The sequence below is a fragment of the Dermacentor andersoni genome, chromosome 7 (assembly GCF_023375885.2).
Source record: "Dermacentor andersoni chromosome 7, qqDerAnde1_hic_scaffold, whole genome shotgun sequence".
Lineage (NCBI taxonomy): Eukaryota > Metazoa > Arthropoda > Arachnida > Ixodida > Ixodidae > Dermacentor > Dermacentor andersoni.
Window position 1 is genome coordinate 112646727 of NC_092820.1, and position 15265 is coordinate 112661991.

At 46.3% G+C, this 15265-nt stretch overlaps 1 protein-coding gene across 1 annotated transcript in view; it reads right to left on the reverse strand.

Annotated features, from left to right (window-relative positions):
- Window positions 1–2012: 2012 nt before the first annotated feature.
- Xpd (general transcription and DNA repair factor IIH helicase subunit Xpd) overlaps window positions 2013–15265 on the reverse strand; it is a 71543-nt gene continuing 58290 nt past the window's right edge. The window contains exons 17-22 of the mRNA XM_050181179.3: window positions 14962–15240; window positions 10117–10189; window positions 9966–10036; window positions 7315–7458; window positions 4837–4980; window positions 2013–2194 (exon numbers count right to left, since the gene is read on the reverse strand). Coding sequence (XP_050037136.1) covers window positions 2102–2194; window positions 4837–4980; window positions 7315–7458; window positions 9966–10036; window positions 10117–10189; window positions 14962–15240 — 804 coding nt within the window. The 3' untranslated portion in view covers window positions 2013–2101. The remainder of the gene's footprint in view (window positions 2195–4836; window positions 4981–7314; window positions 7459–9965; window positions 10037–10116; window positions 10190–14961; window positions 15241–15265) is intronic.

A 15265-nucleotide genomic window follows, 5' to 3' on the forward strand; every position in this document is an offset into this window, starting at 1 on the left:
ATTACGCAAGTAAGGTCGAGTCGGTTGTATTGCTGTAGTAGGGCGTTGTGCGCAAGGAGGCGAAAACAGGCTAGGAGAAGAAGAGTTGGCAGAGAGAGCTTCGTTATCTCCACAGGAGCTGCAGGCTGGTGAGGATACTCGACCTTGGCTGTAGAGGCGAGTAGAAGTTCTGACGCTACCTCTGCGGAGCCGGAGGATGTGGGTTTTGCCGCGACTTTTTATACAGAACCCTCATCTTTCGGCTGCGCATAGGCTGCGTCAACTTAACTTATACGTGGACATTGCTCGGAACAAAGCGCAAGTTTAATTCCCGACTAGCGACGAAGCGGCAGTAGTTAGGCCTAGCGGCCTAGGCCTAACCACTTTCGTAACGGCTGCGATGAAGGACTACCGGCGTGTGGCGGCTGAGAAGCCGTAGCCTCGTCACCAATATGTTCGTACCCGGAGGTTTCACCAGTGATCGAGCGTGAGCTCTCACGCGCGGGCAGGTCGGACGACCGCAATCGCGGAGTTCGTGAACGCCCCCCCCCCCCCCCCCTTCCATGTCCGAAGTATCGTTCGGCGATTGTACTCAGCGAGTGCTACTTTAAATTACGCACTCGGAATGGCCTCGCGCGTTTTCGGACAGCTGCTTGGCTGGGCAAGACCGTAACCGTCAAGCCAACTTTCCGAACCCGTGTGACCACACCTTTCGCACGGCTGGTATTGGCGACAGTGCAAAACGCGCGTACATAATTGTCGTTGTTCCCGAGTCACGTAACAGCACGGCAAGCTGCCGACTGGCAATCGAAATTTGCCAGATACCTTTTTTCTAGCGCGTCAAAAGCGTAAAGCAATGAAGGGGGCTAGTTGGTGAACGTTCATGGTTATGTTGCGCTCAGTTTTACACAGACGATATAAGTGAAGGACGGGACGTGGACGGACGCCCCGTCCGTCCACGTCCCGTCCTTCACTTATATCGTCTGTGTAAAACTGAGCGCAACATAACCATGTCAAAAGCGTCGCGCTTGTGTTTATTTAGCGTAAGCAAGATAGTGACATTTCATTTTTAGTGCGATCAGCACGTGTGCTTAAACTAATATCGGGTATAATGAATCTATTTTTGTGTCGGATGAGTTCGTTGCAACGAGGTTCAACTTAATAATGTGCTTATCATTGAGAAATTTCCCTGTGACGGCATCATTAGTACATCTAGCTAACTTCGACGTTCCAGAAAATATGCCACATATTCTTGCATGTAAAAGGTTGATCCTATGCAAGACTTGCCATGTCAAACTAGTGCCTGTGGCGCTGTTCTGCAGAGCTTGAGGTCTCCAGTTCAATCCTGGCTGCATTCTGATGGGGGAGCATGCAAAAGCGCCCATGTACTTAGATCTAGGTGCAGGTTAAAGAACTGCAAGCAGCCAAAATAACCTGGAGTCCCCCACTACAGCGTCCCTCATAATCAGATAATGGTTTTGGCATGTAAAACACCAGAATCCTATATTTCTTTTACCAGACGCAAGTGTGAAGGCTGAAAAGAAGGCGGCCGAATCTCGAGGGTTTTGCAAAGTGGAGAAGGAAAGCTTTATTTTACTGTCTCCTTGCATACCATGTCTCTTTGCATAGCATTTAAGCAAGATGTAAAATAAAGTACACTTAACGGAGGTTTCTAGAGCTGCTGAGCAATTAATCAATCAGAAAGATGTTATTTTAATTCCACTCCCGCCAAAAGCCACAAAGAACTGTGGTATGTAATTACAAAACAACTAAAATAAATCATGTCAGCATCCCACCATCATCACTTAAATTTTCATCCTGGTTCTGGTTCTCATCCTCAAAAAACTGAAAGGAGAAAGGGTAGAACTTGTTGGTGGGCGAGTTGGTTGGGATCTAATGAACACATTGTTATGCCAAAAAGGAAAATAAAGACTTTATTTTCCTATTTGGCCCAACAATGTGTTCATGAAAGGAGAAAGCAGCATCTGCATCACTGCGGAATGCCTCAAGTTCATGCCATCCAAACCTTCAAGAAGCAATTAACAAATGTGCATAGACGCTTTATTAAATTATATTGATGATGGGAACGATGCCAACTGTAGTGATCCCCCCCTCACCCCCGTCAGTGAAGCTGCACCCTGCTCTCCAGTTTGCGCTTAGTTTCATCGGACTGTAGTTGCTCAGCTGTGAGTAGAGACACTCCAAGCTGGTCCTCCTGCAGCCAGAAACATGAAGTGTGAGTGCAATGGAAACTGGTCAGTGCATACAAATAGCACGTACACTACACATGCACTACATAGCTGTGAATTACAAAAAGCACACACTGAGCCCTGCACAATACTCACTGTAATGTCAGTTTTAAAAGAAAAGTGCAATATAGGCAGTCCATGCAAACGAGTTCTTTCAATGAAATCAAAATTGGTATATTTGCGATACCACAGAAGAACTACATGGAAGAGCAAACATACTAAAGAAGAAAAATTCTGGAGAATTCGAAAACAAGAGTGCCAAGCTTGTCATCCTGCTAATATAGTCCGCGACAACATAAAAACACAGAGAGAAATACACATCTGTCCACTTGAGAATTTGTATAGACGTGCTGGCCAATTACATTCACTCATTTCCATGACGTCACAATTGCAGCGCAGTTCTTTCAATATAAGGGTCTCTTGGGAAATATATTTTGAGCAGGAAGATGCAGTGTGGTTCTGTGGGCAAAGCTCATGCTGAATTCTTAGGTTCTCATAGAGCATAGTTGCCACTCAGGCTACACTTTGTGTTAAACAGCCGTTTCCTATTTAGCCACTACTATATTTATTTGGCTGGGAGCAAAGCACTGATAAAACATGATTGTCACAGACGGAAATGGAGCTCATGACTTTGAGCTGCTCTGCGATGAGTGCCACAGCCACTGTGGCATGCAGTTAGGACTGAATGTCCCCAGCACTTCAAAGCAGCAGCACATCTGCAACACATGTTCAACACAGGCTGTGTTTACCTATTTCTGGTACACATTTGTTGTTCTGTCTGGTGCCTGTGCAGAAATGCAGGCTGGAATACGTTCCACATGGTTACCATTGTTAACAGGATGCCAAACAGAGCTGCTGAATCAGTTTAGACCAGTACGAGGATCTCGAAATGGGCTAGCTGTACTTCATTCATCACACGTAATAACATCAGCAAAAACTGTAGGTAACAACAGCTAAGGTGAGAATGGCAGCACTGGCAGAATATAGCCTTCTATGCAAAGTTCCCTAGGAGTCACAGACCTAGAACCTTCTCTTCTCGCAGTGGACGATTGCTCAGTATGTCAAATACTATGCACATGACTGGCCTCTCAGCTATATACTGGACAAGAAAAGTCCAGAAACTAAGGAGACTGATTTTCGTGGGCCAAGCAGAAGAGCTGGTGGGAACCGCCTACAGAACATGGAGGATTAGGAAAAGTGTATGCTAATGCTGCAACACAGCTCAATTCCTATGAGCCTTTGTGGAGTATGAATAGCTTGTGTAGTGGGTAATTTCTGTCTATCGCATAACGATTCAAAATGCAGAGCGGTGTCAATTGGCAATACACAATGCAGTTTCTAAACAAAACACAGTGGCGCTGCTGCAACCTTCCTACAGTGCGAATCTGGCCTCGTGTAATTTTTAATGCAATTAGCATTCTTTGCCTACTTCAGCTGTTTTGAACCCACCCACTCACTCGCTCATTCTACTAGGTATGCGCTCCAGGTATACCAGCCACTAGGGTGTGCGCTTGTGGTCACGACGCAGTCGTTCCATGGTCATCATTCTAGTTTCGTGATCTAACTCTCATCATGCTGTTGTCGCCATGCTTTCTACCCTAACTCAGTGCCCCAAGTTGTCTAATAGCTTGTAACACTAAGTATGAGCTCGTGGTCATGATGTTGTGGTCGTCGCATTGTCGTCACGCCATCGCCACCATGCATTCGTAGTCACACCATTGCGATGCCGTTGTGGTGGTTCAATTGTCAATCCAGCGTCATGATCTCATTCTCGTCATGCTGTCACCGTCACGCCTTCTGCTACAACCCAGTGACCCAGGTTGTCTAGTAGTTTGACCACTAGGTACGTGTTTATGCTCGTGCTGCCACAGCGGTCGTTGCCTTGTCATCATTCCAGTTTTGTCCTATGAATCTCGTCATGCCATCGCCATGAGGCTATTGTTGCCATGCAGTTGTCCTGCATTCGTTATGACACTGCTGTTGTGATGTGTTTCATTGCATCACTCTAACTTCGTCACACCGTTATCATCACGCCGTCGTCATCACATTATCGTTTTCCTACCATCATCACTTCAGTAAGGTCATTCAATTGTCGTCATGCCGTCATCGTACCACCTTCATTCTTCCATCAATGTAAATCTTTTTTCATCAGTCTATTGTAATTAACTGTCATCATTCAATTGTGGCTATGTCACCACTGTCATACCATCGTCATTAGACAATCGCAATTATGCATCCATTGTCAGACTTCCCACCATGCCATCATGGTCGTACAATCATCACTACAGATTTGTCAACGAATTCTCGTCATGCAGTCATCATCACGCCAATGTAGAGAATATAGATATAATGAGGTATCGGATATACAACGAAAGAAAGTAGGAAATACATATAAAATTTGCAAATTTTTTCAGGTCAATATCAGCATACATGCTAGTATGAATATCAGGTATAACAAAGGAGGCATTTCTGTGTTGGTTGCGACTGTGTTATAACAATGTTTGACTGTAGTACAATGCAGACAACTACCACAAGAGGGCACTCACCTATACGTATGGGCACACATATACTGAACGCGGCCAGAGCCAAGAGTGCAAGGGGTACTGACCCTTGTGAAAGGCTGTGCCATCTGTCGCAGGAAGCGCTTGACGACCTGCAATGCCTCCTCCGTGCTCAGGTTACAGAGAGAGTCCTGCAGATGCTCCTGTATCCAGCGAGGCAGCTTACTACGCTTGTCCCACCGTGAGAAACGCTGCATCATTGTTCGCATAGCCAAGGTGTCAATTCATACAGCACAGACTTTGCTCAACATTAGCGGCATTCTCAGACACCATCACCGCTTCAAAATGTTGTAATGGTGTGTAAGGAATCGCACACAGAAAAAGAGCATGAGCCACTGAGGAATTGAAGGCCTTTTTCATAGGTATGAGTCGGCATGCCTTAGGTGCATCTAGCAAGCATTCATAATTTAGGGCCGTTTTCCTGCCGACTGCACCCAGCAGTGTTGTGGTTTATGCAGAATACTCTATTCTTCCTTCCAGCATATATCAGTGTACAATACGATATTTTTGTATGTTTTCCATATTAGCTGCAGGAATATGATAAAGAATTGATGTAACGTCCGATCTGTCCACTGTGAGCAGGGCCAATAAACAAACAAGATACATAGTTTGTCCTTCTTTGATGCATCATTGTGGACCTACACCCGCATTCTCCGGCATCTGCAATCAAGTATGTTTATATCAAACTAAAAAAAAGTGTCTGACAGTTCCCCCCAATAAAGTATGACTGCTCAAGACACATTTGATACAATACCAGGCCAGCTACAGCAGAAAACTATGTTTGCCTTAGTCATGACAGCACCACCATTTTAATGCATCAAAACCAACATCTCTTCAGTGACATCAGGACTGTTGATGGGCACTTTGGATTTATTAGACACAACAAAGGCAAGTAATGCCCACAAACATGATAAAGCCTTTGTGTTTACCCCCGTGCCTAACACCGCATTAGCTGCATACTTTCAGACTTGCGTAGTCACTATCTACGATTGCGTCGATAGTTGCCATGGTTTCATCCACAGCGGTTGCAGCAAACAGTAGCTTCGTTTTGACATGGTGCACGCGTCAACTGCAAGCCTAAAAACTGCATAGTTGCCATCCGTTATGGTATCGATAGTGGCTGCGGTTTTGTGCGCAGCCATTGCTGCATACAGTTGTTTCGTTTTGACTTGATGCAAAGCAGTCGACTATGAAGAGCACTGGCTACGTCGCGAAATGCAATCAATACAATACGCTCACTGGCAATAAAATAATCAGTATGTGTGCACGTTAATGCAAAGCTTGTCTCAGATGAAGGCAAGTGCCGGGGTCGTGCTGCGAAGGAAGTCGCGAGGTGTTCACCACTGCGAGAGCAAATCAGTCACGAGATGATGAGAACTGCAGCTTTCACACTGCTTTTTCACACAATAGAAACAGAATTTGCTGATTCATTCACTAAATAAAAGCGTTGACATAGTAAGCATTTGTTTTCTTGATACCTTCGATAATTCAACATTTGGGGTTAATTCGAACATTTTTTTCGGTCTCATGAAATCCAAATTAACAAGGTTTTACTGTACAGCGAGATGGTGACGAGAGAGAGAGAGAAATTTATTTACAGAAAGGCAGAGAGGTCGGCCTGAGCTATAACTTGCTCTGGCCTGCTACTCTACACTGGGGAAGAGGGACAGGGAGGGAAAGGGCTGATGAATGATGATGGTATAAGGAAGAGATGCGTGACAATTTCAAAAGAACTATCATAGTCGAGACTAACTACCTTTATGTCGATGCACACGGCCAGTGAGAACTTGGCACTCTATTATCTGAATACAGTGGCACCTCGATAAACGGAATTTGCTTAAACAGAACTGCCTCTTAAACGGGACCCCATACTCCTGGTTGGTCAGTTTCGTATTCATGCTATTGTATTCAGCTTTGTCTCTCAGTAAATGGAACTCCTGATAAATGCAACCAATTTCCCTGGTCCGTTGGGGTTCTGTTTAAAGAGAGTCCACTGTAGTAGCTGCCCTTCTGCCAAGCTTTAGAAGAAAGCAATATTTTTGTAAAAGCAAACAGTCTTCTCAGTACAGCTTAAAGAAGACAGGACAGTAATTCAAAGTCCTATTCAACTTGTCAGCGCCCGCCTCATCACTTCCTTGGTTCTTGTTTGGGTCTTTGTTGCACTGTTAGACAAGGTGAGGGTAAACCAAGTTGCCCAAATTTCAGCTCTGTTAAACCTTCATCCTTAGTACAGTCCAGTTACAACACCTAGTGATTAAATTACACCTAAAAAAAATCCCCTCTAAACATGCAGAGCAGCTGACAACGGCAGCTGTAATGTAAACAGCCTTTGTGACACACGAATTGTACAGCAAAGAGTTCCATACATTCTATGCATACACTGAAATTGTTTTCCAAGACTGTGAAAGCGCATCACAATATGAATATGTTTCACTGCTACCACTCCTCTACTGCAGTTGTTTGTTTGCACCTTGTTCAACTACGCATTAACTACAGATACCAGTTGCACATTAGCGGTTGCCGACCTTGTCCGCAAAGATCATGATGCCGTAGTCAGTCTTCCCACGAAGCGCTCGGCCCACACATTGTGCAGCGTGCCGCATGGCATCGAAGGTGAGGAAGTCGTTCTCCCGAATCTGGAATTGGTCCCGCAGAAACTCCAGCCGGGCCTAGCAAAGAGAAAGTGGTGAGGCGTCATTATTCTCTTCTCCATCAAGACCACAGTATTGCCAGTTACCACCGCTATAGATGGCTCAACTCCAAACATTCTCCAATCACACCGACAACCTTGGCCCATCCTCCATGCTTTCAAGTTTTCTGAATTTATCACCCTGTCTGACCACATACCACTCGTAACTATTGCAGCGCATTGCTTTTATTTTACTTTCTTTCGTTATCATCGCTGACACAACATTTAAATGTCCTGTGTTACAAAGTGCAAGTTCTTCAATTACCTCAGCATGTTCATTTTTGTGTCATGTACAAATTGCAGTGGGAAGAGAATCACTTCAATTCTGATTCATCAACAGCTACTGTGCTTGTCACAATCATCACCACTGCACTGGTCCTTTCTTTGGGAGCACAAGTTCAGCCAATGAAGCATTGTTTTTTATTCAGTAAACGGCTTCGCTGTCACCTAGTTCCTAGAACACATGATAATTGCTACTCCCCCATCAATCCTTGCTATCCAATCACCACAATGATAAAAGAATAACACAAATTTATTCATCACTGTTCACACATCATGGCCAAGTCTACAAATTCACTTAACCCAGAATCGGTTGCATTTGCTCCATGATTCAGGCCCCTCTATGAGCTTTCTGTTATGCTTTCTGTGTTATGCTTTCTGTGTATAATTTCTTTTCCACCGCTTAGCACATATACAGTGCAGTCCACTCATAACGATATCAAGAATGAAAAATCCGATGGTTATAAGCCATCATCGCTACATCTGTACTGCAGTAAAAAAAAAAAAAAAAAAAAAAAAACTGCCGAACATTTCTTTGTAGCTTCGAAACCAAATTTGCCTCTTGCGATAAAAAAACTACATTTTAGAAAGTATGCTGTAAAAATAAAACGTTTATTTATACCCCTAAGCAGCATGTCAAGCGCTACGCACCCTGAAAGTCAGAAATCTGCACTAGCTTTCACGGAAGTTTCAGGCTCACAACTGCAGTGTGCATCGTGTCCAGCTGCTGCACGAACACTGGCGGCTGTAATTTAGCGTGCATGAAATCAATGAGCGGCTCAATTGACGACAGTGCTGTTTGGGTGAAAATCGGAGTCCGTGTCAAAGACTGGACATTGACGATTTCGATATCAGTGCCGCTGCTGTCGTCGCGTTCGCACCACACCGCCCCCATCTGTCGCAACAATGATCACCCCGTTGGAGATCTCTTAGCACTGCCTCGTTCTGCGATCTGCACTCAGAAAGTTCTCCATCAAAGCAGCACCTATTACATCATCAGTAGCAATGTACTCCCAGAGTTCGGTAATGTCAGCAGCTTCCACCGTGTTGCATTCACCCGTGGGTGTTTCAACCTGGTGCACGAAGCCCGCCTCAAAGCTCGTACTTTGAGTGTTGCGAAATAGGCAGCTTCATCTCAAGTGACACAGGTCTGCGCTTTGTATCACGCACCGAACATTCTTAAGCAGATGCCCCATTTCATTCCTTTCATCACTTTCCGCACTTCCATGAAAAAAAAAAAGCTACAACCAAACTTGCCTCGGCTTTATTGTTTGTAGGCTTTATAATGGTTGTGGTCAACAAGAACAAAAAAGGTGCTTTTCTAATCTTCTCATCTGCACTAGTGGGCACGCAACAAATCGCGAGCGGCAATGATAGTAGCCACGTTTACACTGATACGTTAGAAGTGTACCCTATTCATACGCCGACACTTGTAACACAGCTAAGATATTCGCTCACCCATAGCGAAAGCATGCCGTATTAAGATAGTAATGAAGACAAATGCTGCAGTTTTCGCAGCGTGCCTGCCATGGGTTTTTATGTCACTGGCATGTAGGCACGCCCATCTCTGTTTCTGTCCCCTCAAAGTGGACATGGCTACGTTATTGCCGCATACTTGCCGACAGTAACAATATTATTCATTACTGATAGGGAAGAAACTGTTTCAATGTGCGTAATGTACTCACGAGAAGAAAAAGAAATCGCATTGGGTGCGTTCGACTTCCTCTGCCGGACACCATTCTTGTTTTGGTGTCCCACACTGTTGCAGCGGCAGCCGCCTATTTGTCGACCTGTTGTCATCCCGCAGCAAACGTGGGATGAAAAAAAAAATGTTTTGTTTTCGCTGGAAATTTAACCCGCGTAATGATCACACCTCTGAATTTGCGTCAATTATTTTGACAAATAAAGTGCGATCATTATGCGAGTAAATATGGTAAAATACTTTTGTCGTGTGAAGTGAATAACTACTGCATGTTTTTTACCCTTTCATAGCACTCTCTCGTAGTTCCGTTTTTGACAGGTAAGTGGGCGATTTCGCGCTGTTTCGGTTAAACAGTACTACCGTTTAGTACATACTTTTTCTAAAGTACGGTTTAATGAGGCTTCACTGTATCCATAAGATGATCTTCAGCCAACAGTGAGATTCACTAATTGCGAGATTTAACTGTGCCTTACATCCACGTAAAGAAGGATTCCATGCACACATACCCGAAGGATCCTGCTCTGTGTGTAGACAAATGGGATGCCAAACATGAGCACAGCCCTGCCAAGGTGGTGGTCTGTAAAAGAGAGCAAGTTCTGAGACACTCGACAGTGAGGTCAACAAAGTGTGGAAAACCAACCAGTCAAGAGTGCTCACCAAAGTCAACGCCTTCGGACACCTTGCCTCGAGCTACAGAAAGGAGCACGGCCCCTCTTCCATTCTCGCAGGCCTGCACCAAGGCAGAAGATTTCAGGCTCACTGGTCTAAACACTGCTCACTTGCAACATTTTCCAGCTACAAAGGTCCAGCTTCAAGAGTGAAGCTCCTGCACGTGCTTTAGCTTGCCAAGTACAGTGGAACCCCGATTATATGACTTTCTCGGGACCACGATAAAGCATCGTAAACTTGGGCTTGGAAACTCAAGTTACCAAAAAAGTAAATGCAATAAGAATTAATGCTGCAGTACCGGTACCAATCATGCTTTATTCAAACGAATCTTTGCAGCACTCCACTGCTCACTGCCGCGATTCCTGCCAGCCGGCGCGAACTTTAAAAAAAGTCGGCAAGTTTCTGTTGAACCTTGTTTGATCCGTGAACCAATAGCTTTCGCTCGAGTTGGGCAACGTCCAAAAGGAGGCCCTGTGCAGCGTCGCGTGAACAGATGAAGTTCCGGATGCCGTCTATGTGCCGTAGCACCTCGGCAAACATGGTAGGCACAGGCACGGCATCTGTGGCGTCGTCGTTGTCCTCGTCCGATGTCGTAGCGGTGTCGACACTAGGCACAGCCTCCTCGATGACGTCATCCAGCGACACATCATCGCAGATCTCAACATTGTCGTTGGCCTGCGTGTACTCGGCGAAGGTCGTGGTGAGGTTTAAACCCTCGAAATCGTCGTCGGTGAAGCCTGCATAGGCCTCGAGTGGCATCGAGGTTGTTGCGTCCCCAGCAGAGGAGGCAGTCTCTCTCTTAAAGCCACAGTGCTTGAACGAGTTAGCAATTGTGCTTCGCGACAGTGCGTTCCACGAACTGGCAATAAAATGCACGGCGTCAAACACAGCGATCTTTTTTTCCGACTCGCTGCACTTCATAGCCGCTAGCCGATGCTGCACTAACCGCTTCCGGTACCCTTGCTTGACACACTTAATGATGCCGGCATCCAGCGGCTGCAGCCGGCTTGTGCAGTTGGGCGGAAAAAAAACAACCTTCATGTTCCTCACGCTGGACGTATCAGGTGGGTGGCACGGTGCGTTGTCCACAAAGAGCAATATTTTCCTCGCCTTAGCACCCATTTTGTTATCCAGCTGCTGCAAAAAATTGCTGAAGAGCAAAGATGTCATCCACGCCTTTTTGTTGAAGTTGTAGCTGCACGGCAGTGTCTTCAGGTTCTTAAAGCACCGTGGCTTTGCAATCTTTACAATGAGCACGGGCAGCCTCTTGGAACCGTCCTCGTTAGCACAGAATAGTGCCGTCGCACGCTCTTTACTATACTTGCCACCATGACAGCTGTCACCCTTAAACGCAAGAGTTTGCTCGGGCTGCATATCGTAAAAAATACCGCTCTCATCGGCGTTGAAAATGTCAAGGGCTTGTATGCAGCAATCATCTCCAGCACTGACTCCATCCACTCGTCCACCGTCGAAATGTCCACGGAAACACTTTCTCTGCAGGAGCGGCTGTACACAATCCTGTTTCGTTTTTTGAAGCGATCCAGCCACCTGTTCGATGCCTGAAAGTTGTCGATGCCCAGACGCAATGCCACAAGGTCCGCCTTTTCTTTTAGAATGGCGCCGTCAACGTTGATCGCAGAGCTCCATGCTTGATGCAGCCCCTTAACGAGAACTCTTTCTAACTTCTCATGCTGTCCTTCTTTTGCCGCTTTCCGCTTGAGCCCGAACTTGTTGGCATTCTGCAATATCGCCACTTTGTTTACCAGGATCGTCTTAAGCGAAGATTTGGGTATCTTAAGGTCCCGGGCAATGCTGGCTTTCGTGGCTCCATGCCGCTTTTCCGCTTCCTCGATGACATTCAGCTTATCGTTGAGCGACAGAACTGTCCGCTTTCGGGACATCGTGCGTTGCGTTGCACCACACAAATCAAAACCTCTGCTGAATGTTCGTCGCTAGGATTACGACGAAGAACATGTGCAATAAGCCTAGGCCTCTCCGCACTACCTTGTCGGCGATCTGCTGCTAGGAAAGTGGAAGGAGAGAAATGCTTCCCCAACGCAACGAGAGGCGATGCTGCAGAGAAGAGAGGGAGAGAGTGATTGTGGAGAAGAAAAGGCACCATTTCAGCACAGTGAGCGTCGCGGGCGGCTGCTGGCGGGGGAGAGAGAAACGAACGATGAGACGACGCAGGGAAGAAAGCTGCGCCGGAGCGAACCAGTCGAGTGGTGTCAAGCGCTCCGCATGCGGAGAGGCGGAGCAAGGAAAGAGACCTGCAGCACTTTTCTTTCGTCCGCCGTTCCATCCCGCGCTTCGCGAGGGTCGTCATATAACGCGGGTCAGGCGTAAAATTGCGACGGATAACCGGGGTTTTTAATGCATTGCTTCTATGGGGACTTCGCCGGGACCGCGCTAATCCATCGTAAAACCCGGGTCGTTGCAAAACCGGGGGACGTATAACTGGGTTTCCACTGTACCTAGTTTGCTCGCAGCACTGTCAGCCAACTTTTATTGCAATAACAATTACACAGACACTCCAGGAACATTTCTGCCACCGCCATGATGTTCTGTATAAAGTCCAAGGACTATAACATCGTCACTACGTGCGATATGCTGTATGTGCAAGTGAAAGCGTGCGAGGGTGCAGCTCATTCTCATGCGTGCATGGGAGAAAAGCGAGGGAGAAGCGCACTGTCACACAGTCTTCCACTGCCGTTGCACACAAGGCATCAGGAGGGGGGTTCTACTTCGGCAGCTGCTGAGTAAGGCGCGGCTGAGTGGGCCCTACCTTAGAAGGCGATCTGCGATGGGACAGAGCGCGCGATGAACTTTGTGTGCTATTTTCGCTGCTTAGTTCACATTGAAGCGAGAAGCAGCACGAAGGTCAATTCGCTCGCTGCTGCCGCACTTCCTCTCTCCAGCAGTTTTGACAGCGAGTTTTAACAATCATTGAGTGAGATGTACTACGTTTGCTTGTGTGAGTGTGACAACATTCTTGTTAATTTAGTTAGTATGCCTATGTCTACATGTTTATACGGCCGATAAAAATTACTATCCTTACTTTGTATAGCTAATAATTTGCTATCGCAACTGATGCTTTGCCTTTCAGCTGAAACTGCTATTTTTTCTCGTTTCGCACCTCAGCTAGGGATCGCTGTGCTGCTTGACGCACTAACCATATTCAAGTAGTACACTCTAAATAGAGTCGCCCCGGCATGCCCTAGCCGTTCCAACAGGAGTGACGACAGCCAGGAGTGGCCACATGCTCCTCACTGGCCACTTGCCATAAGCACAGAAATGTCCAGTGTTACAAGCAAGACAATTATGAGAAACTGTGCCAGAGGCACCGTCGCGTGGTGTGCTGAATGTGAACGGCTGCACTCTTTTGCAGACGAGTCTGCTCGCCGTTGGTAGCCTCTGACGGAGCACACATGCCGAAGCCAATTTCGGTCAGTTTTCTGTTTGGCGCAGTATTCCCACCGCAGCACATGCGGTAGATTACCTCTAAAATAGGGCACCCGGGCTGCGTATGCGCTCAGCTGTGCCTACAGCTATGCGCAGCCATGGCCGTGCTAGAAAAGGAGATGCGCGCCAACCTGCACCCCACTCCCTCACCTACCCAACTCTCAAACGCACTTGAATGTGTTACTGTGAGCTCGCTCCCCCTCCTTTCCCCTTGTTAGCGCGAGAAGACTGCACTCATCAAGCCACTATCCTTCTTGGCTCACCTTCGCATGCTTTCACTCTCATGCAAAGCATGCAAAGCATCTTATTATTACACTTGTACTTTATGCGAAACATGACGCTTCTCCACTTTGGCGGCCGCTCCTGGTTGCACGGCACATGATTTGAGAGGTGTGTTCGCAAGCTACTGCTTGTAATTCAACCATTTGACCATCCGTGTCTGCAGCAATTTCTATTTATTGTCTCGGTATACCTTCACAGAGACAGTGAAATTTCCTTATGGTATTGAAATTGTGAAATTCCTTATGGTATTGAAATCATGTATAAACATACTTAGTTATTCTGAGATTCTAAATACATGGTGTTCTAGGCACAAGAAGTTATAACAAGCTTAATACTTTGTTATATTGAGAATTGATTACATTGAAATTCGTTATATTGAGGTTTAACTGTACATGCATCGGCTCATGGACAATGAGTTTAAATTATGTACTCCTCAAGTACCTGCAACTTTTCATTACGATGCATTTGCACAAACATATTGTGATAATGAGAGACATAACATTAAGAGATAAGGCAGTGGCAGTACGAATTACAGTGCAAGTGTGGATACCTAATATTCTAGTTAAGAAAGACATGGAAATGGGCACATCATCTAATGCATACAGTAGAGCAGGTAGTTGGTTGTCTGTGAAGAGCAACAGAATGAGTGCCAAGAGAATAAAAATGCAGTTGACGGAAACAACAACAGATTAGGTCTTGCAGTGGACACAGAAGGCTGATGATGACATGAGGACGATAAATGCAACACCACAGTTAATGCGAGAAAGGAATATCTGCGAGTGAGAAAACAGAAAGAAATGCAAGCAGCACCCTTGCAAAACTGTGAGATGAGGCATGAAAGCAATGGTGAGAACAGAGGGGCTTTGAGGCACAGATAGAAAGCAAAGAGGATCAGTGCTACAAGTTGCACTGGCAGCTGTTTCCTGCCACAAAAAAAGGAAAGGAAGAATCACATTATACTTGTGCACATATAGTAATTGCTCCCACTCGGCATTCTATTCGAGCTTGATTTAAATAAATTCGAGCGACTGAACAGCCGTTGGTCATCACACACATACTGCCACAAACAAGCACACACACATTAAGTACCTTGACATAGTTTGCCAGTGCAAGCGCCGTCTCAGCTGAATCGGGCGTCTCGAGGAAAAGCAGCTTGCGGCGCTGCAGCTGGTCGAGGACCCCCTGCTCGTACCAGGCGGCCACCACCGACTCGAGGTACACATACGAAGTGAAGAAGCACACCATGCCGTCCGGCACGCACGACGCCAGCTCCACCAGCAGGGCCCCATAGTTGCGCACCACCGACACCTCATCACGCGTCTCGAAGCGCGAGCTCAGGGCCACCTGGTCGCTGCCCTTGCTCACAATCTGCGTAGTCATTGAATGGCATTTG